We start from the raw sequence: 23,855 nt of genomic DNA, 5'->3' as shown, positions 1-23,855 counted from the left end.
CTCTCTCTCTCTCTCTCTCTAACTCCTCTCTCTCCTGTATTCCTCACCCTCTCTCTCTCTCTCTCTCTCTCTAACTCCTCTCTCTCTCTTGCATTCCTCACCCTCTCTCTCTTGCTCTCTACTCTCTCTCTCCTGTATTCCTCACCCTCTCTCTCTCTCTCTCTCTCTCTCTCTCTCTCTCTCTCTCTCTCTCTCTCTCTCTCTCTCTCTCTCTCTCTCTCTAACTCCTCTCTCTCCTGTATTCCTCACCCTCTCTCTCTCTCTCTCTAACTCCTCTCTCTCCTGTATTCCTCACCCTCTCTCTCTCTCTCTCTAACTCCTCTCTCTCTTGTATTCCTCACCCTCTCTCTCTTGCTCTCTCTCTAACTCCTCTCTGGTATCCCTCACCCTCTCTCTCTCTCTCTCTCTAACTCCTCTCTCTCCTGTATTCCTCACCCTCTCTCTCTCTCTCACTCTCTCTCTCTCCTGTATTCCTCCCTCCCTCAGAGTACCTGAACTACGAGGACACCAAGTTCTCCAAGAGTCGTGGTGTGGGCGTGTTTGGGGACATGGCGCAGGATACGGGCATCCCGTCTGACGTCTGGCGCTTCTACCTGCTCTACCTGCGTCCCGAGGGCCAGGACTCCGCCTTCTCCTGGGCCGACATGGCCCTGAAGAACAACTCTGAGCTGCTCAACAACCTGGAAACTTCATCAACAGGTAGGTGGGAAACTACAACTCCCATAATGCTCTAGTTATTGGTTAACCCTCTCCGGTGGCAGGTTGAGAACTACCGCTACGATAAATGCCTGGTGTAATTATTCCTCCCTCTTCTCATCCTCTCCCTCCCCTCTCCCCTCCCCCCTCTCCCCTCTCCCCCTCCCCCCTCTCCTCTCTCTCCTCCCCCCAGGGCGGGCATGTTTGTGTGTAAGTTCTTCGAGGGCCGTGTGCCTGTGATGCAGCTGCAGCAGCAGGATCTGAGCCTCCTGGCACAGGTGGGCTGGGAGCTCCGACAGACATCCAGCTGCTGGACAAAGTCAGGTGACACAGCAGCCCTCACTCCCCTGGTACACCTGGCTGGTACAATCCCACCTGGCTGGTACACCAACACAGTTACACTAACACTGTTGCACCTGCCCACACTCACCTGCAGTAACACTGTTACACAGACCCAGGCTCATCACATGACATGACCCTCTTTGAATTGTCCAATCAGGATCCGTGATGCCCTCAAGTGCATCCTCAACATCTCTCGCCACGGTAACCAGTACATCCAAGTCAATGAGCCCTGGAAAAAGATCAAAGGAGGAGACGCTGACAAGTGAGTCTCTCTCTCTGTCTTCCGCCCGCCAGCCCTCTCTCTCCCTCCCTCTCTCTGTCTCACCCTCTCTTTCTGTCTCACCCTCTCTCCTTGAATCTATCTTTCTTTCCCTCTTCCCTCTGTGTGTAACTCTCTCCCCCCCTCCCCCCCAGGGAGCGAGCGGGCACAGTGACAGGAGTGTCGGTGAACGTGGCGTGCCTGCTGTCGGTGATGCTGCACCCCTACATGCCGTCGGTGAGCCGGACCATCCAGGAGCAGCTGCGGGCCCCGGCGGCCTGCGAGGCAGCCATGCTGCTGGGGGAGGGCAGCTTCCTCTGCTCCCTGCCCGCTGGACACCACATCGGCACGGTGAGACACGGCCAGCCCAGACTCGCCTGTCTCACTGCACACCTGTCTCACTGCACACCAGATACACACTTGTCTCACTGCACACCTGATACACACCTGTCTCACTGCACACCTGATACACACCTGTCTCACTGCACACCTGTCTCACTGTACACCTGATACACACCTGTCTCACTGCACACCTGATACACACCTGTCTCACTGCACACCTGATACACACCTGTCTCACTGCACACCTGATACACACCTGTCTCACTGCACACCTGTCTCACTGCAGACCTCTGATACCTCCCCTCCCTCTCCCAGGTCAGTCCCCTGTTCCAGAAGCTGGAGGCTGACCATATCGAAGGCCTGAAGAAGAAATTTGGAGGTCAGCAGGTGAGTACCGTCACCATGGGGACGCCCCACTGAACCAGGCAGACATCCCATAATAGGAACTCGAGGAGGGATGATTGATGGATGGGGGGAGGGGGATACGTTTTCTGTTTTAGGGTTATTATGGTTATTAAATATTGTTAAATGACCACCTCAACCCTAACTCTGCCAGGGTTTATTCCAGTCCACAGCTGTGACACCTGTTACAGGCCTGAGGAGGTGTGGGGCTCTTCGTCCTACCACATAACACAACACCTTGTTTGGGATGTCACAGTTGAGTTAGGGATATTTCTTCACATACAGTAACTCGCCACAAGTATAAAGCCACTTTTAGTTTCGAGTTGTCTGACTGGACAGGGTGGTTAGTTGTGGTGGGGTCCCAGCTGTGTGGGCAGACACCCTGGTGTGCATCTCTCTAACCTCCTGTCTGAACCCTGCCCCTCCAGCCAGAGGACGAAGACTCTAAACCACAGGTAGCTAAGGTGTGTGTGTGTGTGTGTGTGTGTGTGTGTGTGTGTGTGTGTGTGTGTGTGTGTGTGTGTGTGTGTGTGTGTGTGTGTGTGTGTGTGTGTGTGTGTGTGTGTGTGTGTGTGTGTGTGTGTGTGTGTGTGGCCACCTTCACTTATCCTTGTTCATTTTTCACACTGACATCAGTGTGACGAGTGGAGTGACATCAGCAGTTCAAATTGAGTGATTTTTCTTCCTCTTTTTTGTTTCATTTTTTTATTGACTCAACTTCTGACTTGCATGTGGATGAAAGTTTGCTGTGGAATAGATTACATTAATTTGTTTGTTGTGCACAAACAAATAAATACATAGTGCATTTGAAACAAACCTACTTGAATATCAAACACATTCATACCAGATCTTTCAGACTAATATCACCCATCACAGCACACTAAAATCCTCCTCTCTTCTCTAGACCAAGCCTGGCTCCAGCCCCACTCCTAGCTCCGCCCCCGGCCCAGGCTCCGCCCCAGGCCCTGGCCCCGTTGCCGTGGTGAACGGAGCAGATCCGGAGCTGGTCAGACAGCTGACCCAGGCTGTGGCAGAGCAGGTAGGACTGGCTCACAGCACACTTCCCTCAGCACACCTGCTCCACAGCATTTACCCCTCCAAGTGACTCACTCTGTGTGTGTGTGTGTGTGTCTGTGTGTGTGTCTGTGTCTGTGTGCCCGTGTGTCTGTGTGCATGCGTGCGTGTGCACGCCCCAGGGGGACAAGGTGCGAGCGCTGAAGACCCAGAAGGCAGACAAGGCCCTGGTCACAGCGGAGGTGTCCAGACTGCTGGAGCTGAAGAAGCAGCTGGCCCAGGCCCAGGGTCAGGACCCAGGGACCACTCCCTCTCAGAAGACCAGGAAGAAGTGAGACAGACACACACACAGCTAGAGGGACAGGGTGAAAGACGGACACCAAATGAAGGTTCAGATTAGTTTAATTCCAAGTGGTATTAAGAAATTTCCAGACGGGGAAATTGAAGGGATGAGGGTTAGTCAAGGGACCCAGGGGTGATGGAGGGATGAGGGCGGATGAGGACTAAGGGATGATGTGTCTAATACGGATGACTTACTGCGGAGGGCGGGGCTGCCGAAGGGGAAGTGATGTTGTGGGGCGAACTTTAAACAAATGTTTTCGGACGTTTTTAGAACTTAATTGTTCTTAATTAAGTTCTTAATGACTATTAAGTGTAACCGTCGCTGTGTTCTACCAGACAGAGACAAGTAAATGGTTGGAGGAAGACACATTGACATTTGTAGGTGTGTACCCATCCCCCAGACTCCCCACACACACACACACACACACGTACACACACAAACACACACATATACACACACACACATACATACACACAATGGGAGAACCTCTTAGTATAGTTAGAATATTCAGAGCTGTCATACAGAGCTGGCAAACTGGGTCACTCATACACACACTAATTTATGATGTCACAATTTTTTTTTTATATGCACCCCATCTCCTTGTCTACTCACTTACTGTCATTCCCTTCAAACTATCCCCTACTATCTCTTAGACATCCTGGCCAGAATCTGTGTTTCAACTTGACAATAAACCATCAATTCTGACCTTATCACGTCCCCTCTCTCTGTGTGTGTGAAAGAACGTCTAACACACTGAAAATATTTTTGTTTTATTTTTATTATTATTATTTTTTTTGTAAATGTGAGAATATATTACAATAACAGTTCTAAACATACGAAAGGTAAATACAGTTATTAAATACAGTTGTTTTATGTAATTTAAGACAACAAAACATGCGTGAGTACCAGTAAATGTGTGTTAGGGTACTGCAGGACAGCTGGCAGGAATACAGGATTATATGAAAATAGCAGTGGAGTAGGGCTTGTTGTGAACAGAAAGACAACTACCTCTTAACTCCATTTAGTAATAAAAAAAAAGATCCTACAGCATTGAGTATAACCACAAACACACAGGCACGTTAGTCATGGCTTCTAGAAAAGTAGAAAAAAAAAAAATGTTTTTCGATCTTCATTCTCTCTTTCTGTCTCTCCTGTTCTGACATACCTTCCTGAGAATCACCTAGACCTTCCGCCCTAAAGCCCTCCAATCAAACGAGGTCCAAGCATATCTGTACTCCATTATACAAACTACACTTCATTTTTATTTGGGTATAAAAAAGGGTGTTCAGTTTTAGTGGTTCGACCAATGAGAGGAGAGGGGGAGGGGAAGCAGGGAGGGGAAGCGGGATGGGGTGATGATGAAATGCATTGTCTTCCGGCCTCTCGCTCTGCTTCCCATGATGCAATAACTGCTTCCGTATGTCGGGAACCGCCAGAGCTAACCGGTACAGTTAACCAGTGCTCTGACGTCAGGTTAGCACGTTAGCAGACGTCAGGTTAGCACGCTAGCAGACGTCAGGTTAGCACGTTAGCGCGTCATCAGAGGGTCCGCCCGGCTTCCCGGCCTACTTCTGTACATACAGGTCCTTTCGTCTGCCGCAGTGCTGCAGTCCTCCCTAGACCCCTCTCTCTCTTATCATCCCTTTCTTTATCTCATTCTCTCCTTTCCTTAACTCGGTCATCTGTCGTTCCAACTCTATCCGTAGATTCTTTCTTGTCCTGTAAACGTCAACAAAAAACTTGTCTTTGATCTCTTCTGCCCTTCCCACAATGCATTTCATGACCACCAGGTAAACACCCTTCAGCCAAACACCTCGGGACCTGTCTTGTAGCTTCTCTCTCTGTTCTCTCTTTCTCTGTGTCTTTCTTCTCCCTCCATCTTCCTACTTCCTGGTGTTGACCAGTCTCAATCACAGCTCTTGCGTGTCCTCTCTTTCTTTTTTTCTCTCTCTCTCTTGCTCTCTCTCTCTCTTGCTCTCTCTCTTTTTCTCTCTGTCTCTCTCTCTTACTTCCTGGTGTTGACCAGTCTCTCTATCAGAGCTCTGCGTGTCCTCTGCACCTCCTCTCCCAGGCGCTCGATCTCTGCCTTCAGACGCTCGTTCTGCTCCGACAGCTCCTGCACCTTCCTCTCGTTCTCCTGCTCCCTCTCCTTCCTGCTCTTCTTCACCGAGGAGGAGGAGGAGGAGGAGCGGGAGCCCGAGGAGGGGAAGGGGGAGGGAGCGCTGCTCCTCTTGCGCTTGCCGAGGTGGGAGGAGAAGTGCGTGGGGGAGGAGGGGGGTGAGGAGGGAGGAGAGCAGTTGTGGGAGGGGGACTGGGAGGAGGAGGAGGAGGAGCATGAGGGGGAGTCTGGGACGCACGGTAACTCCTCCTCGGAAGACGGGGACGCTGGCTGCACTTTGCCGTGGTGATGAGGGAGGTGGTGGTAACCCCCGGCAACCGCCACGCCCCCGTTCTCCATCATGCCGACGCCCCCCTCGCTCAGAAGCTCAAAGAACTCCGGGGGGAGGAGGTCTCCTCCGGACCCCTCCCCCTCCCTCGCCTGCTCCCCCTCCAGCTGTTCTGGGCTCATGGAGGAGGAGGTGTGGTCATGGTGGGGGGCGGAGCTCTCCTCTGTTACCCTCTGGACCACCGCCTCCCCCCAGGAACCCTGACCTCCGTCAGTCAGCCAGGTCAGAGAGCAGCTCTCCAGGACGTCCAGGAACTCTGGCTCCTTCTGCAGAAATGGAGAGAGTGAGAGAGGGGAGGGGGAGAGAGAGGGAGAGAGGCCCATGGAAAGAGAGAGGGGCGGAGGGGAGGGGGAGAGAGAGGGAGAGAGGCCCATGGAAAGACAGAGGGAGGGAGGGGAGGGGGATGGAGGCCCAGGAAGGAGGGAGAAAATAGGATAAAGGAAAAAGAGAGAATGCTTTTTTTTTTTTTATCTACTGAGTATTTGTGAAAAAATGGGTGAAGCAGCGCAGAAACTGGAGGGAAGAGCGATGGAGATGATGATGAAAGCGTGATGAAGATGTTGATGATGAAAGCGTGATGATGATGGTGATGATGAAAGCGTGACAATGAGGATGATGAAAGCGTGACGATGAGGATGATGAAAGCGTTGGGGCGACGAAAACCGCCACTGACCTCGGAACAGGGAGGGGGGCGTGCCAGCTTGGCCCCGCCCGCGTCGGAGCCCAGTATATCCTGCAGGTCTTCATACCACGCCTCCAACTCTGCACCACACAGCGGCCCCACTCCCGGGGGGTACGGGGGGGCAGGTGAACCCACTCCGCAGTCATCTTCTTCTTAGTCGCAACGCACAGAACTCGTCCACTCCGAACACTCAGGACCTGGAGGAGAGGACGGCACAGGTGACGACAGGTTTCACCGCCTGATTTTACCCCCGCCCCAACCCCCCCCCTTCTCTGTCTCACACACACAAACCACACACCCCCCCCCCTCCTCTCCTTCCTCACCTCGCTGTGCGATCTTTAGACTACAACTGAATGGAGGGTGAATGTTCCCCTATATCTACACCATACGTTCACAAACGGGGCAAAGTTAAGTATTTACAACGTCACAGGAATGCAATGGTGAAATGGGGAAAAGTGACACCGTGTGGACAAGGTGAGACACTGCGTTAAATGATGGGAATTGAATGCTGGGCTACAATGGGGAAAATTACTTTGTCTCAATTATGATCACTTCAAAATCGGAAAGGCACAAAGATGGCCATAAAATTCTAATCAGAAAAAGGCAAGAATTCTAAAATAATTCACCTTTTAAAAGTCTCTTTTAATCAAGTCTGCCAAATTGTTGTCGGTGATAATTTGTCCCAACAAATCTAGAAGGGAAAGAAAATTCAGTTAAATTATCATCAGAATAATTTCACACTGTGTGTTAAGACGGCAGAGAAAGGAAAGGTTCTAGATAATTAAACAAGTGTTTAAATCACAACTGTCATTTATTTTCCATGAAAGCGTGTTGAAAAGGTAACTACGGCCATGGAGGTGCGGAGCTGTGCGCAGGTGGTACATGAGAATGCAAATATCAGACGGACAATGAATTTATGGTCATTGATTTTCATGTAAACAAGCTATTGTATGCTCTAGGGCGCCCCCTCTTTGCGACGAACCTCGAAACAATTTTTTATTCAAACAGGTCGTGAAAATAAATCTCGTGATACTGCGTTTGTTAAAATGCCGTAGCCTGTACACTGGTTTGTATCACATGGTAACGCTGACAACACTTTCTGTGCATACTGTTGCCAAACAAAAGAATGATCAGTAACAAAGACGTCAGGAAGTAAGTCTGCGAAAAAACAAATGCGCTTTGTCTGTTTAAATGATAACGTTTGCTCAATACGTTATCATAATAGACATGTTTTACGGTTAAAGGTGTCCCGCCTCATGTGTGGCTCTCAGCTTGTCGGCCGAGACGATTACGTCATGGAGTGAAAGTCCAGAACGGACGAAACAAAAGAGAACCGAAGCGATAGCCTAGATTCACGGAGACAGCCTGGTTTACAGACCCTACTTTCTGTACATTCAGATTAGACCCGTGCTGCTCAAACTTTCTCCAAGCCGTATTTCGCCTAAACAAAAAGTAATTAAAGCTTTTGTGAAGTCAGGCTATTGAATGGAAACATTTAGGATGAAATAGGCTACATTTGCAATATGTTTGCAGATAAATGCTTTGGTAGTGAATAACAGTAAAATTATGGAAAACAAATTAAAACTGATTCCATCACGCAGTTTTCAAGCCTTTGATGTTGGTGACACGAGAGCTGTCAAACCTAATCTAAACTTTGAAGTAAGTCTTTCTTGAGAAACATGTTCCTAAGAGACGAGGACACGCGCACAGTAAACTGTGATTGATTTGGACAACTGTTCTCTTAAAACAGACATGGGAAAGTTGCCAAAACATGCGCATTCTTTTCCATGGTCAAAAAGTAATCTGCCAAAATAAAATTTGAACTTTTATTATAAAGCTGTTAACTTAAACAAAAGCGTGAAAAATATAACAATTATTCACTCACCCTTTTTCTTTTATTGTTTCGCCTTCTATTCTGTCTCGGATTCGGAGTATGTAGATATTTCAGAAGAGATTGCTGATAGCTCATGTTAACCATTGTTCAGTCTTGGTGGCTGAATGTGATCTACGGAAATTCCCGGCGATCTTTATATAACGTGACGCCAACCAAACCCGGTGGGAAGGTTGTCTTCCACAACCTAACAAAGACCGTTAATTATGACAAAATACGGACACATCAGCCGTCCTATTATAAACGGAGAGGTCATATATTTTGCTTGGTGACATCCAATCCGTAGACGTACTGTAACTGGAAGGTGGGTTCAGAAGGCGATGCTAGTTGTGCTTCTCCGTGTAGTTTGTGTGGGGAGGAGCGGTGATGCAGTCATAAGACTGGCAGGACGAATTTGGGGCGTAAGGGAGTCACATGAAAGGAATGATGCAAGCCTTGGCAACCGGTTTCTAGTCCGGGATAACACCAGCAGAACCAGAACATGTTTTATTTAACAGGCTTTGGCTCTAACAAAAATTCTAAAAATACACTTATGCAAGAATACGATATAATGTCTAAGAAAAGTTTGTTTTACCAGCACACCGCATTTTAAGCCCAGTTCTTTCCTTTATTTCAATAGCCTAAATCTATTCTCGTAGAAAGAGATTCCGTTAACCTAAATACTTGGTCTCGTATGATTGCAGTGTGATTTTTCAACAGCAGTAAATTTGTTCAAACACTAGGCCTACACAATACCCAACCCCATTGCTCAAACAAGTACAAAAACAAGTATGCGATTTATTATCGAATGTGTCACATCTTATGTTTTAACTTCAAAAGACATCCCCTATCTCAGTTTGCCATCAAATGTGACGTGTCAAGAAATGTATGGGTTCAGTATGTCAATGAACCATTTGTCACGTGTTGGCCTCTACCTGGATTTTTCAGATATTTCATAAAGTGCGCTCGCACCGCACGGTTTCAAAACAATCCCCTGCCCGCGAGAGTCTGTCCATTGCGCGAGCAAACAGGGTGTGTTCGCCTGCTGCTCCTTTAAAAATGTTAGTTAATTTTTTTTTTTTTTTACCTTGCTCTATGTTTTGTGAATATGAGGACTAAACAAAATATCGTAACGTTAATAATTAATAATAATTTTAATTAGGCCTATATATCTATAATTATAATTCAAACCCCGATGTGGGCTGTATGAAAATGTGTTTCATTAATCACATAAAAAAGGGGTACAACATTAAATGTAATAATTTCCTATAAACACCATTATCCTTGGACACGCCGCTCCCTAACTCAACAGGCGAGTGTTTTAGTGCATGGTGCAACACGCGCAGTCCACAGCCCTAGCAACAGCGCGAGAGGGGTGCACTAGCGAATAGAAAGCTCAAATACTGTCTCTAGGAGCGGGGTTAACGCGCTGGAGGAGAGCCGCCAACACGTCACCACTTGAGTGGCTGTTGCTGAGTACTTGAGCACTTTCTCCTTCGGATGTTTATGGAGTCCCGTCGCGTGTTTCTTTGTAAAACAGTGTTGGCGCTTCGCCATTCCCTGTCTGCTGAACTCGTAGATCGACAGCCTCGACATGTTGCTACGAAAGCTTTATATAGTAAAGTCTGGGTCATTTCTACGGCTCTGTAATTGTTTTGTTCGTTAATATGTACAACGCATGTCACTGCTATAATTTTCGGTGTAATGTCATTGTTCTATTAAAGCTATTAGCCTTTGTTAAATGATAATTCATTTTGGTTATATTTCTATATGTTTTTAGATCCTGTTCATGAATGGAGATGTTGCAGAGTGACTGCAAAATAGTTTAATCCGGAGTGTTTACACACAACATTCCAATACATTCCAGAGTAAACAAGATGAGTTCTTTTGTCTCCCCCCCCCCCCTCCCCCAACTCTTTACTCTCCTCCTCTTCTTCTCTTCAGGAAACTCATACTCCTAGCCCTGCCCTTGTTTACACAAATCCTGTTCCAAAACAACAGCAGATGCAAACTCTCTTGCTATAGATTCTATTGAATCAATAAAAATAATTTGGTGTAATTTCGAATCTTTCTAACCATATGGTTATGTTCATCTGAATGTGGAATTCACACACCTGGGTTGTAATTTGGGTTTTTATCATGTCCAGTAGTGAGATTCACCAGAATAATGTCTAATATCTAAGGGTATAGTGGATAACATTTAAAAATTACATCAGAATATCAAGGACCAGAAGTCCATCAGTCAGTAGTATTTTTCCAGTCAGTGTGAAATAACCACAGGCACAGTGCAACATGGATAACACATCAACTACAGTGTAACCATTACATCTCAGTGACAGTATAACATGGCACAGGGCAGTGAGAGCACCAGAATGTGATCTAATACTGTGACCACCTGTCAGGTGTACGGTTGACCTGTGAGTGTTGCCATGGCAAAGTGGCAGAGAGAGGAGTGAGGTGACTTTACAGATTGACAGACCATAGCAACAGTCCCCGGCAACTATTCCATGACTCATGGGGACTTTCCCCAACACACACATTAATCCTAGTCTGGGATTAAAAGCAGTTTCTGGGGAGAATCTCTATTAGGAGTGTAATCTTAATCTGTTTATTGTCACCTGCATGTCTAGAACTAGTGTCTGGCTACGATGTTCTGCAGTGGGAGAAGTTCCATAACCAGTCTTGCTGCACCAGATATATCCAATAACTGCAGCCTGGACTTCTGGGAGGAACGTAATTGAAAGATCTACCTTCACTTTGCGGACAATATTATCCAAAGCGTTTGTACCAATGGTACATTTAGACAGTAGAAAGGACAGGAAGCAGTCAGTGTATAGTAGACGAATGGTTTGTGTCCACCAGGCAAAGATCAACCATAAACGACCTTTACTCATTTGGACTTGGGTCCGTATGTGATTAAACATCTCAAGGTACATTCCAGCGCATCCTACCTACCATCAGTCACTGCTCATGCAGTTTTTGTGTTTCGTACGATGCTGCAGTGCCATCTAGTGGCCATGTAAAAGCACTGCAGGCAGATCAGCCTCCGGCTAGACTGCGGTTCGATCCATCCCAGTAACGTGGGTCCTCTCTGGGCTGTCATGGGGGGGGGTGTGTGGGCGCTTTAGATACTAGGCTCATTACGCTAGACTCACATCAAACATGAATGGATCTCTGCCTCGGGCAAAGCTAATGAAAGCCTTGCCGACTGATAAACAGCTATTCAAAAGAAGGTTGATATCATGTTTTGTATTTTAAGGGTGCTCAAATGTTTATATTTTTTTCTCTACAGGGATTTATGCAGCGTATCGCTTCAGACCGTATTTTATGATTTTCCTCCTCCCTCTCTCTCATCTGAAACGAGGACAAACAGTTGTTTAAAGCATGTTTTATTTCGTTTCCACGACCACAGAGCTCCAACACAATCCGTTGTAGGCAACAACAATGCAGATTAAAAGTTTTCCTGTGGCGTTCACCCTCCCAGTCATAATAATACATTAGATACAAGAGACCAAGTGACACATTTAAGGTTCGCAGGCGTATTTACAAGCTCCCGTTAGTGGCCTGCCCTGACAGACCGTCGAGGAACACAGACAGCCTAAGACTCTCTCGGTCTGAGAGAGCAGGTGTTGTGCATGGTGACAGACGAGACGGTCTCGCTCCAGTGTGAGAGAGCAGCCTCTTCTTCAGCCTCTCCCTCCTCTGGACACACGAGGCAGGGGTCAGGGGAGGGGCGGGGCGTGGGCAGGAAGGGGGAGGAGCCTCGGGGGAACGCAGACTAAAACAAGCGTGAGGGAACCAAAGTGGCGTGTTTACAGTATTGTGAGAGTGACGCATCGATGGGTGGATATCAAATCGAAAAGGAGGGAGAGGGTGTAGCTTTAATAAGAAGAACATTTGGTCTCTGTTTTTGATCAACCCCGCCCCCCTTCCCCGTTAACTTCCAAACGTTCATGTCTCCGCTTGGTGACCAAGGCAGAGGAGGAGGAGGCTGGTGCTCATCCTCCTGGTGGACTGGAGACACACGGCTACTTGGACAGCTTCTTCATCCTCTGGTCCAGAGCAGAGAAGTTCTCCTGGACGGACTGCAGGTTCTCCTTCATGGTGTGCTGGACCTGGGGGCAGAGGCAGGGGGCAGAGGCCGGGGGCAGAGGCAGCAGGGGGCGGAGGCAGATTTCACAGAAGTTGGTTAGTTGGTCATAGACATTGACATGGCCAACAATGTATTACGGTGGATCAGACTAGTCAAATTTAGCCATTAAGTGGATTTATGTCTACATAGTTGATTTAAACAGCCAGTCTGACCAATGGGCAGCTCGAACCTGGCCAGTCTGACCAATGGGCAGCAGTCTCACCTGAGTCAGCAGTGTGCCGTTGTCCTTCAGAGAGTTGTTGATCATCTGCTGAGTCGTGTCCAGGTGGGTCAGCAGCTGGCCAAACTGCATGGCTGGGGACAGAGAGAGGGAGGAGGTAGAGAGAGAGGAGGTAGAGAGAGAGAGAGAGAGAGAGGTAGAGAGAGAGAGAGAGAGAGAGAGAGAGAGAGAGAGAGAGAGAGAGAGAGAGAGAGAGAGAGAGAGGAGGTAGAGAGAGAATGAAGAGAGGATGGAGAGAGAGAGAGAGAGCGGGAGGATGGGGGAGAGAGAGAAAGGGGATGGAGAGAGAGAAATGGGTGGAGAGAGAAAGGATGGAGAGAGGGAGGATGCGAGAGAAGGAGGATGGAGAGAGAGGGAGGATGGAGAGAGGAGGATAGTAGAGAGTGAGGGCAGAATATAAGCAGCTTGCTCATACACACTATACTATCTATATGATGATTAGGTACCTTACTTGTACAGTAGTGTGTATTTCAGCTACCTTCCTTGTACACTATACAGTAGTGTGTATTTCAGGTACCTTACTTGTACAGTAGTGTGTATTTCAGGTACCTTGCTTGTACAGTAGTGTGTATTTCAGGTACCTTGCTTGTATAGTAGTGTGTATTTCAGGTACCTTACTTGTATAGTATACAGTAGTGTGTATTTCAGGTACCTTACTTGTACAGTATACAGTAGTGTGTATTTCAGGTACCTTGCTTGTACAGTAGTGTGTATTTCAGCTACCTTCCTTGTACACTATACAGTAGTGTGTATTTCAGGTACCTTGCTTGTACAGTAGTGTGTATTTCAGGTACCTTGCTTGTACACTATACAGTAGTGTGTATTTCAGGTACCTTGCTTGTACACTATACAGTACTGTGTATTTCAGGTACCTTGCTTGTACACTATACAGTAGTGTGTATTTCAGGTACCTTGCTTGTACAGTAGTGTGTATTTCAGGTACCTTGCTTGTACACTATACAGTAGTGTGTATTTCAGGTACCTTGCTTGTACACTATACAGTAGTGTGTATTTCAGGTACCTTGCTTGTACACTATACAGTAGTGTGTATTTCAGGTACCTTGCTTGTACACTATACAGTAGTGTGTATTTCAGCTACCTTCCTTGTACACTATACAGTAGTGTGTATTTCAGGTACCTTGCTCGTGCAGCTCCTTGACAGCAATGAGCCTCTGGACCACCTGAGGGAGGGAAGTTGCCATGGCGTCCCACTTCTGGACCGTGTCGTACAGCTGGGACACCTGCACAGAGGTTAGAGTTAGGTTGAACTCTGACCTGCAGAGGTTAGAGTTAGGCTGAACTCTGACCTGCACAGAGGTTAGAGTTACGCTGAACTCTGAACTGCAGGGGTTAGGGTCAGGCTGAACTCTGACCTGCACAGAGGTTAGGGTCAGGCTGAACTCTGACCTGCAGTAGTTAGGGTCAGGCTGAACTCTGAACAGCACATAGGTTAGAGTTAGGCTGAACTCTGACCTGCTCAGAGACAGTCCTTGAGCCCTGAACTCTGACCCTTCCTACTGCCTGCAGTGTGCACAGGAACTCTGTTACTATAGTAACATGAGTGGGGTACCAACCTTGTTCTGGGTGTCAGCATCCTCGATGGCAGCCTTGTGCTTGGCGATCTCGTTCATCTTCCCCAGAACGCTCTGGAAACACAGAAGAGCCAGTGAGACAGAGACAACAAGCCCTGAGGACCGCAGAACACCCCCCCCTACGCCCCCTAGTGTTCACAGTGGTGGTGACTGGGGTGGTATACACCCTGGGGCCATGAGGGGGCGCTGGTGTTGTGTGTAATACCCTGTGTGTCCATGAGGGGGCGCATGCACTCACCTGTAGTCTGGCCTCCACCTGGTCCAGAGTGGCTGAGTCCAGAGCACTGACCCGGGCCTGGAGCAGCTCCATGGTGTCCTGATACACACAATGTCACACACACACACACACACACACACACAATGTCACACACACACACACACACACACACACACAATGTCACGCACACACACACACACACACACACACAAATGATGATAAAGTCTCCAGACAAGTCACTACTATGAGGGAGAACCAACAAACTAAACACTTGAACACAGTGTGAGACAGGGTCTGGCTCAGTGAGACAGGGTCTGGCTCAGTGAGACAGGGTCTGGCTCAGTGAGACAGGGTCTGGCTCAGTGAGACAGGGTCTGGCTCAGTGAGACAGGGTTTAGTTAGATAACTAACTACCGTATTTTTCAGAAAACAAGCCGCATTTTCTATAACCCGCACCCCACCAGAATGGGAGCTTTGTGTTTGTAAATCTGATTTGAACCCACACTGAAATATGGGAACAATGATACCAAGCAATGCACGAGTAGGCTACAGGCGATCTCACAGCATGCTCTAACACACTCTGGTTGGGGATAGTATGTCCATACATGGCAAAATCAATTTTTAAGTCTACAAAATTATTTTAGATATAAGTTTAGCTAGCTTGCAAATCCTGAGGATAACTTACCAAAAGTTGAATTAGTCAATGTCGTTAGCGATGCTAACTAATGTTGGTTTACTAGCTCTATATAACATTTCACTGGGTCTTGCAGCTGTTTGATTTACTGAAATTATTATGAAATGTTATGTTCTACTAGCCATTTGCCTACTTTAGCAAGTCACAGTATTTCCAAGCCCTGAGACGACACAGTAAATAATTCCTCTTTCAATAACCCCCCGTTCCAGTGTTGAGCATTAAATTAACTGTACGGTCTGTAAATATCTTGGGACAAAGCCACTTTTTTGTTCTAAAACCGGTCTATACGCAACTTCAAAATATATAAGCCGTACAACCACAAGAAAACTGTAAAAAACAAAAAAACTGTAGTTTGCTGTTGATTCCAGTAGGGTTAGGGTAACATGGTTAAGTAGCTAACTAGCTGTCTTATTTCAAACACTTAATTAAGAAGCTAACTAGTAGCAGTTTCCACCAACATACCATCAGGCTGGCTCCTTGAACTCCAGTACTGAGAGGGCCCTGCAAAGACACACACAGTCAGACAGCAGCGTTAGACAGTGCTCAGTGTGTGTGTGTTAGACAGTACCTCAGTGTGTGTGTGTTAGACAGTGCTCAGTGTGTGTGTGTTAGACAGTACCTCAGTGTGTGTGTGTTAGACAGTACCTCAGTGTGTGTGTGTGTTAGACAGTACCTCAGTGTGTGTGTGTTAGACAGTACCTCAGTGTGTGTGTGTGTTAGACAGTACCTCAGTGTGTGTGTGTTAGACAGTACCTCAGTGTGTGTGTGTTAGACAGTGCTCAGTGTGTGTGTGTTAGACAGTACCTCAGTGTGTGTGTGTGTTAGACAGTACCTCAGTGTGTGTGTGTTAGACAGTACCTCAGTGTGTGTGTGTTAGACAGTACCTCAGTGTGTGTGTGTTAGACAGTACCTCAGTGTGTGTCTTTGAAATGACCTCTGTGTGCCAGTGTTAGCACCTTTGTGTGTGTGTGTGTGTGTGTGCCAGTGTTAGCACCTTTGTGTGTGTGACAGTGCTTGTATGTGTTTCCTGGTTTGTGTGTGTGTGTGCAAGTGTTGTCTGAATGTGTGAGTGACGGTACGTGTGTGTGTGTGTGTACCTGTTTGTCTGATCCGGAGCCAACAGCAGTCTCCAGCTCAGCTAGACGTTTCTCCAGCTCTGCCATCTGGGAGGAACACTCGTGTTAGAAACACACACACACCTAGCATCTCTCACACACACACACCTAGCATCTCACACGCACACCTAGCATATCTCTCACACACACACACCTAACATGTCACACATACACAGAGAAACAAAGGAACACACAGAAGCACACAACCCCCCCCCCACACACACAACCCCCCCCCCCACACACACACACACACACCTTGGCAGACTCTGTAAACTTCTCCTGCTCTGGCCGGCTGTGGAGCTCATACAGGACCACCCCATCTGGTCCCCGTGCTGCCGGGGCCTTGGCCTCCCCGGCCCCCCCCACGCGACACCCCCTCGCCGCCTCCAGCTGGGTCAGCAGCCGCCTGGCGCACACACACACAAGCAGGGAGGAATTGAGGCACCTACTCCTACACCTCACACCTGATCACCTGAACGCGTTTATCATTCATCCTCTCAAATATATGCCAACAACAACCTCCTAAACGTATCTGTCCTGCAGTCATAAACGTCAGCATGTAACCCCCCCCTCCCCCCAAACATGCCTCTCTCCACCCTCTCCCTCCCCCCTACTTGGCCAGAGCTCCGTCGGGGTCGGCCAGGTTGATGTGAGCCTGGGGCCCCAGCAGGGAGTCCAGGTGAGCGGACACCAGCTGCTGCTTCAGCCGAGCGGCCTGCTGGGCCAGAGCGCTGGGGGTCAGCTTCTCCTCAGCACTGCTCTCCTTAGTGGTGACCTGGAGGAGACACACATGAACACACAGACAGCAAGGACAGTTTAGGCTCCTCCGTCACCTCAATAGAGTTTTCCCAGATCACAGAGCAAACAGACAGGAAGTGATCAGACGACAGAGCAGACAGACAGGAAGTGGCCATACGACAGGAGGCGCTGACCTGGATGTTCTCCACCTCTTGGCTGAGTTCCTGGATCTCGTTGACCAGACGCTGGTACTTCTGCTGGGGGGTCTCCTTCAGCCCACAGCCCTCCGCCAGCTACACACACACACAGATAACACACACACACACACATACAGATAACACACAGATAACACACGCGCACACACACACAGATAACACACACACAAACAGATAACACGCACACACACACACAGATAACACACACACAGATAACACACAGATAACACACGCGCGCACACACACACACACACTCAGACACAAAACAGACACACACAGAGGAATAACCATTAGCCTCAAGTCAACACAGGGAGCCTGGAAAGCTGGTGATGGTGATGACATCAGACAGATCAGAGATTACTCACGATCTCAAACTCCCCCGACTCGTATCCCACTCTCCTGCTTCTGGTGATGCGGTCTGAGAAGTCTGCAGGAGGAGGAAGACCACACGCTTTCACTCAACACAGAATCTCTACCTGGGGCCTGTCCCATACAGCCAGTTTCCAGACCAAGTGAAGCGGTCTGTATTTACCAGGCACAGTGCAGAGTAACACAAAGGCTTGGTGAACAACAATCTCATCTCAACTCCAGTATTGCATAGTGCAGTGCAGAACAGCATGCCATGGCTGTGGTGGTCCAGAGGCTGGTACTGACCCAGTCCCTTGGTGCTGACCCTCTTGTCCTTGAACTTGTCGTACGCTGCATTGGGATTGACCACGATCCTCTCCACACTGTCACTGCACAGCTCTTCCTGTGGAGCACAAGGGGACGGTCACTCACCTTGACCACACCCCTCCTCTCACCTGCACAGTCACTCACCCTGACCACACCCCCACAATATAATACTTTCTACTACAAGAAAAATCATGATAAACTGCACCCAGGATGTAAAAAAATAAAATAAATATTCAACACAACTGATGTTAACCCTGAATCAGGAGCATGTGAGTGAAGCGCGGCTGGTTCTGGAGAGGAGGGCTGATCTGGCTCCTGCAGCTTCCTGCAGTCAGAGCACGGGCTGGACATGCAGAGGGCTCAGCACTAATCTTATTTACACAGCCCCTTTTCACAGGCAATTTCAGAGGGCTTCATGGGTTTTAAGTGTTATGAAAACAGACAGTGAATAGACACTTTAATCTCTAAATCCAGTTTTTGTTATTAGCTATATTATCAAATCTAATTCTCTTCCTATGGCCTTTCCCCTCTCCCAGATGCCCCACAGAGCAGCTGCTGCAACCAGGCTGGACCCAGAGACTGCACAGGAGAAGATCTCTCTGTGGGCAGGAGAGAGGGCTGGAGAGGGGCATCGGGATATGACAGGTGTCATCTGGTTGAGATCATTTGATTTGTAGATTGATGGTGATTTGTGGAGTTCTCTTAATGGGTGAACTGTCCCTTGTAGTTGCCTGGATGAGGAGGGCTGGTGAGGACTAGGTGAGGGACAGGGCTAGGGTTAGTGTGAGGAACAGGGCTAGGGTTAGTGTGAGGGTTAGGGACAGGGCAAGGTGAGGGACAGGGCTAGGGTTAGTGTGAGGAACAGGGCTAGGGTTAGTGTGAGGGTTAGGGACAGGGCTAGGTGAGGGACAGGGCAAGGTGAGGGACAGGGCTAGGTGAGGGACAGGGCTAGGTGAGGGACAGGGCTAGGGTTAGTGTGAGGAACAGGGCTAGGGTTAGTGTGAGGAACAGGGCTAGGGTTAGTGTGAGGAACAGGGCTAGGGTTAGTGTGAGGGTTAGGGACAGGGCTAGGTGAGGGACAGGGCTAGGTGAGGAACAGGGCTAGGTGAGGAACAGGGCTAGGTGAGGGACAGGGCTAGGGTTAGTGTGAGGAACAGGGCTAGGTGAGGGATGAGGCTGAATGAGGGACAGGGCTAGGGTTAGTGTGAGGGTTATGGCTAGGTGAGGGACAGGGCTAGGTGAGGGACAGGGCTAGGTGAGGGATGAGGCTGGATGAGGGATAAGGCTGGATGAGGGATAAGGCTGGGTTAGGACTGGACCTGGTTCACTACAAGGGACAGAATGCCCATGTAAGAGCCTAATCAACAGATGCTTTTTTTATGTCACACACACACACTTTCTCTCTTTCTCTTACACACACACACACACACACAGTACGTTTTTGGTTCTAGAACCAGGATCTCTACCATGTAAATGTTATTTCTGGTTCTAGAACCAGGGTAATCTCTTCAGCTTTCAATGACTGATTTTTATAAGGGTGGAAAAGCATTAACCAGACAGAGAGACGGAGGGATGGAGGGAGGGATGACAAAAGGCAGACATGTACAAACACACACAGAGACAAACGCAGAACAGAGCATGCAAACAATCACTGCCAGCTGGGCTGATGTGAGGAGGAGGAGGTGGAGGTGTTAGTCAGGCTCTTACCAGCTCCTTGGGTTTCCAAAGAGAGTTAGATAGAAGAGAGGCAGAGCACAGGGAGAAGAAGGGAGGGAGAGGGAGAGAGAAACACAGATTAATGTGGTTATCACATGCCAGGCAGCACAGCAAGGGAAGTCAGGGAGATCCGAAAGAAACACTGGAGACATTCACTTTCAGATCCCCTCCCTCTATCCTTGCTTCCCTCGCCCCGGGGTCTAGGACATATCAGCAGCAAGACAGACTGTCTGATGTCGTCATTGAAGAGTATGCATGAGAGGAAGGGGGGAGGGAAAGGAGGAAGGAGAGGAGGAAGGGAGAAGGACAGGAAGGAGGAGAGGAAGTTCTTTGAGGAGTATGCATGAGGCATACTGTAAGCCTTCCTGGAGAACCAGGAGAACCTCCCCTCCTCCTGTTAGTCTGGGAGGAGTGTTGAGAACGAGGGAAGGAGGAGGAGAGGAGGTTTCTGAGCGGCTGTGGCCGACTAGGAGAGGCAGCTGGTTCACTGATAGCTCATCTTTCTCTCAGAGCGAGCAGGAAAACACATTTGTTCCAGAAGGGCGACAGCCTTGAGACATGCTGGTGTCTGGTCTTGTGTTATGGGTTACTGGGCCGCCTGGCAGGCAGAAAGGTGAGTAGTGAGAGTGGAGATGGTTAGCTTGGCAGCAGCTGTTATAACACATGGGAGGCTGGACCGAAACATGGTTAGGAAGAACCCCCCTCTGGTGACGTCTACTGACTAAAGACACACACACACACACACACCTGTGCTGTCTACCTGTCTTTTTGTCATAACCAACCTTTCAACAATCAACAATAAGATCCACCCCTCTTTAAAAAAAACATTTTATGAAACACTTGAGAGAGAAAAAAGGACCCATCAATTCCACATCGAAACAATCAAATAGAAATCTATGATTCGATCCCTGGGAGAAAGAGCAGAGCCACACATGGTGTTGGAGTTGGCAGAGGACAGGGTCACCCCATGCAGATTCTGCACTGATGCAGACGTAAAGACAACCTCTTACTTGTACAAACTAGAATCCCAGGAAGAGTCAGTACAAGAGCCACGGGTGGGGAGCGAGGGAGATGAGGAACACAGGGGAGGACAGGGGTACAAGGGGAGGGGGAGATACAGGACAGGGGATGGATACACAGATGGGGAGGGATACAGGGGAGGGGAGGGGAGAGATACAGGGGAGGGGAGGGGAGAGATACAGGGGAGGGGAGGGATACAGGTGAGGGGAGGGATACAGGGGAGGGGAGGGATACAGGGGAGGGGAGGGATACAGGGGAGGGGAGGGGAGGGGAGGGGAGGGGAGGGGAGGGGAGGGGAGGGGAGGGGAGGGGAGGGGAGGGGAGGGGAGGGGAGGGGAGGGGAGGGGAGGGGAGGGGAGGGGAGGGGAGGGGAGGGGAGGGGAGGGGAGGGGAGGGGAGGGGAGGGGAGGGGAGGGGAGGGGAGGGGAGGGGAGGGGAGGGGAGGGGGAGAGATACAGGGGAGGGGAGGGGAGAGATACAGGGGAGGGGAGGGGAGAGATACAGGGGAGGGGAGAGATACAGGGGAGGGGAGGGGAGAGATACAGGGGAGGGAAGGGGAGGGATACAGGGGAGGGGAGGGGAGAGATACAGGGGAGGGGAGGGATACAGGGGTGGGGAGAGGAGAGATACAGGGGAGGGGAGGGGAGAGATACAGGGGAGGGGAGGGGAGAGATACAGGGGAGGGGAGGGATACAGGGGAGGGGAGGGGAGAGATACAGGGGAGGGATACAGGGGTGGGGTGGGGAGAGATACAGGGGAGGGAAGGGGAGAGATACAGGGGAGGGGAGGGATACAGGGGAGGGGAGGGGAGAGATACAGGGGAGGGGAGGGGAGAGATACAGGGGAGGGGAGGGATACAGGGGAGGGGAGGGGAGAGATACAGGGGAGGGATACAGGGGTGGGGTGGGGAGGGATACAGGGGAGGGAAGAGGCCAGTTAGGATTGGGAGTGTGAGTCAGTTAACACATGTACAGCAACATTAATAACTGAGTTGGGCTGGCAGGGGTGTCACTGGGAGGGTCATCACCGGGAAGTAAGAAAGGATGGTAGCATTCTCTCTGCCCTACATGTAAGTCCTAGGGTCCAATATAACGAATGGGTGGGGAGTAAAAGCGATGTGGTACTCAGGTTATAAAACCCGGGTTTGTTATTCTCACTCACCGACTCAAACTGTGCCTGGTCATCCTCTGGAAGGTCGCTGGTCTCGTACACATCGGGCTCATTTGAGGCCTGAGGAAATACAACGTGATTTAATAACATGCTAAACTCTGGAGGCGCAGCAACGATGACATTTATGTATCCTGCTACCAGGTTTTCACAGCAAAGTAGCTAACGTTAGAGCGCAGCTAGCAATGCCAACAACATAGGTAAAGCTGTAGGCTACTGTAGCTAGTTTACGTTAGCTCTGCCACTAGCAGAAATACAAAAATACGTTATACAGATAACTACAGTTAGGTTATCACACAACAGGCAATATTTGATTTCAAATACATTTACATAAGCTAAAGCTTTCAATCAGTTGGCCAACGCCCCGTATCACCGGCCTTTGCTAGCTATCAAGCTAATGCTAACACGGATGATGACGTCGGCTCCGCTAGTTCTGTAGTTGTAGTCAGCTGAGCTGGCACACCTAGCAAGTTAGCTTCAAGTTAGCTTTGCTATTTCACATTCTCGTGTTTTGTCACAACGATTAGCTTAAAATCAAACAAACTTTTCTCATGGCATCGTGAAATACATGTTTTTATGCAAAATATCTAAATCGCTGCATTACATAATAAGCCAAATATGTCAGTTAGCTCTAACAAGGGAGTCCGTTATCTGCAGCTAGCCAGCTATCTAGTTCATCGTGCTAACTAGCTTTGTTTAGCCACTTACGATTCCTGGCAAATTAGCGTATTTAGGATCAGCCATTGTTGAAGGTGCAGGAACGAAGCCAGTGGATGTGACTATATAAATTACAGCTGACTTTCCACAATTGTTTCAGGTGTCGCTCGGCTGTCTGAACACAGCGCTGCAGAGTAGTGTTTCTCAGGCTGGTTGCAGGGCTGACGTCGTTAGCTTGTTGTCGTTCACTAACGCTAGCTTCAGTCTGACAGGAGGGTTGGACGGTCTCCGATTGCTGCGCATGCGTCAGGACGGTCGACGAGTTACTTTCAGCGATACTTCAGTACAATCTGTAGCCTTTTCGGGATAAATATAGCATATAGCCTAAAATAATATGTAATTTTTACCTGTATGAAATGTTCTGTACAACTTTTTAAAATATACTCTACTTACGTGCATTTTAAAACTCTTAACCAAACAGAGCCTATATCTACAGATAAATACAAATAAATGTTCCGGGAGTACAACGGCTTTAAGAATTCTTGGCTGGACTTGTCAGTTAGTTTCCTCCAGGATCACAATGACTCTTATTAAGTGACTCATTGCTCTTTTAGATTAGATATAACGAAGCTAAGTCTTGTACTCGCTGTGAAATATGTTACTGTTGATTGTCTTCTACAGGTACAGTCCTGCACTTTTGTGGTTCATGTTGTTTTAATTTGTAACTTGTATAACTGCATGCTCTTATGGGTCTTCCCTTTTGGCACTTGTTTAGCTTTTTCACAATGTATGTTTCATGTTTTTGGCTACTTGCAATGTTTGGGAAAATCTCGTTGTTATGATCACTGACCTATGCTCTTTTGTAAAGCTCTCTCTTGGAAGTCGCTTTGGATAAAAGCGTCTGCTAAATGAATAAATGTAAATAGCCTCTCTTATTATGCATAAAATGTGACGTATTTTGACTCATTGGATATTGTGTGGGCCAGTTATAGGCTCTCATGATATCATCAACCGCACCATTTTGAGTGTCTCTAGACTCTAGAGCGTATAACAGTGGCTATTGTGTTTGTGGTCCTGATGCGAGGATGCGAGTCTCTTTTTAACGTTGCCTTGCAACCAGGACAGACCACGCCCCGAACCTCATAAAGAGCAGCAAGCTGCCAGTGATGCACGGCACGAGACAGTACCCTGCTTCCCGTCCAGCCGAGCGGACACGCACGGCACAGCCTACTCATAATTATAAATAAGCGATTTAGTCTGTTTTTAACAAGCATCCCAA

The 23,855-nt window shown here is 48.6% G+C and overlaps 3 protein-coding genes across 3 annotated transcripts in view; 1 reads left to right on the top strand and 2 right to left on the bottom strand.

Annotated features, from left to right (window-relative positions):
* Positions 1–4,108, top strand: part of mars1 (methionyl-tRNA synthetase 1) — a 14,644-nt gene extending 10,536 nt beyond the window's left edge. Inside the window, 10 exon segments of the mRNA XM_084705927.1 lie at positions 487–678; positions 681–699; positions 890–993; positions 996–1,020; positions 1,196–1,300; positions 1,453–1,648; positions 1,955–2,026; positions 2,470–2,505; positions 2,946–3,080; positions 3,238–4,108. Coding sequence (XP_084562053.1) covers positions 487–678; positions 681–699; positions 890–993; positions 996–1,020; positions 1,196–1,300; positions 1,453–1,648; positions 1,955–2,026; positions 2,470–2,505; positions 2,946–3,080; positions 3,238–3,390 — 1,037 coding nt within the window. The 3' untranslated portion in view covers positions 3,391–4,108.
* A 50-nt stretch (positions 4,109–4,158) lies between these two features.
* On the bottom strand, positions 4,159–8,572 carry ddit3 (DNA-damage-inducible transcript 3). Its single transcript, XM_084705942.1, is given in 5 exon segments — positions 4,159–6,111; positions 6,519–6,649; positions 6,652–6,724; positions 7,154–7,218; positions 8,413–8,572. Coding segments are annotated over 3 exon segments (861 nt in total). The 5' UTR covers positions 6,674–6,724; positions 7,154–7,218; positions 8,413–8,572; the 3' UTR covers positions 4,159–5,403.
* Positions 8,573–11,770: 3,198 nt separating this feature from the next.
* Positions 11,771–22,869, bottom strand: dctn2 (dynactin 2 (p50)). The gene is made up of 14 exons (XM_084705935.1): positions 22,628–22,869; positions 21,914–21,982; positions 17,996–18,092; positions 17,707–17,768; positions 17,321–17,419; positions 17,003–17,163; positions 16,644–16,794; positions 16,371–16,436; positions 15,736–15,774; positions 14,601–14,678; positions 14,345–14,416; positions 13,909–14,011; positions 12,753–12,844; positions 11,771–12,512 (listed from the first exon to the last, which is right to left on the bottom strand). The coding sequence occupies exons 1-14, from the start codon at positions 22,661–22,663 to the stop codon at positions 12,426–12,428; spliced, it is 1,212 nt and encodes a 403-aa protein (XP_084562061.1). The 5' UTR covers positions 22,664–22,869; the 3' UTR covers positions 11,771–12,425.
* Positions 22,870–23,855: the final 986 nt, after the last annotated feature.

The sequence above is a fragment of the Hypomesus nipponensis genome, chromosome 9 (assembly GCF_054491055.1).
Source record: "Hypomesus nipponensis isolate SF chromosome 9, ASM5449105v1, whole genome shotgun sequence".
Lineage (NCBI taxonomy): Eukaryota > Metazoa > Chordata > Actinopteri > Osmeriformes > Osmeridae > Hypomesus > Hypomesus nipponensis.
The sequence above is the reverse complement of the archived record's forward strand: the minus strand, read 5'-3'. Positions and strand labels throughout refer to the sequence as shown.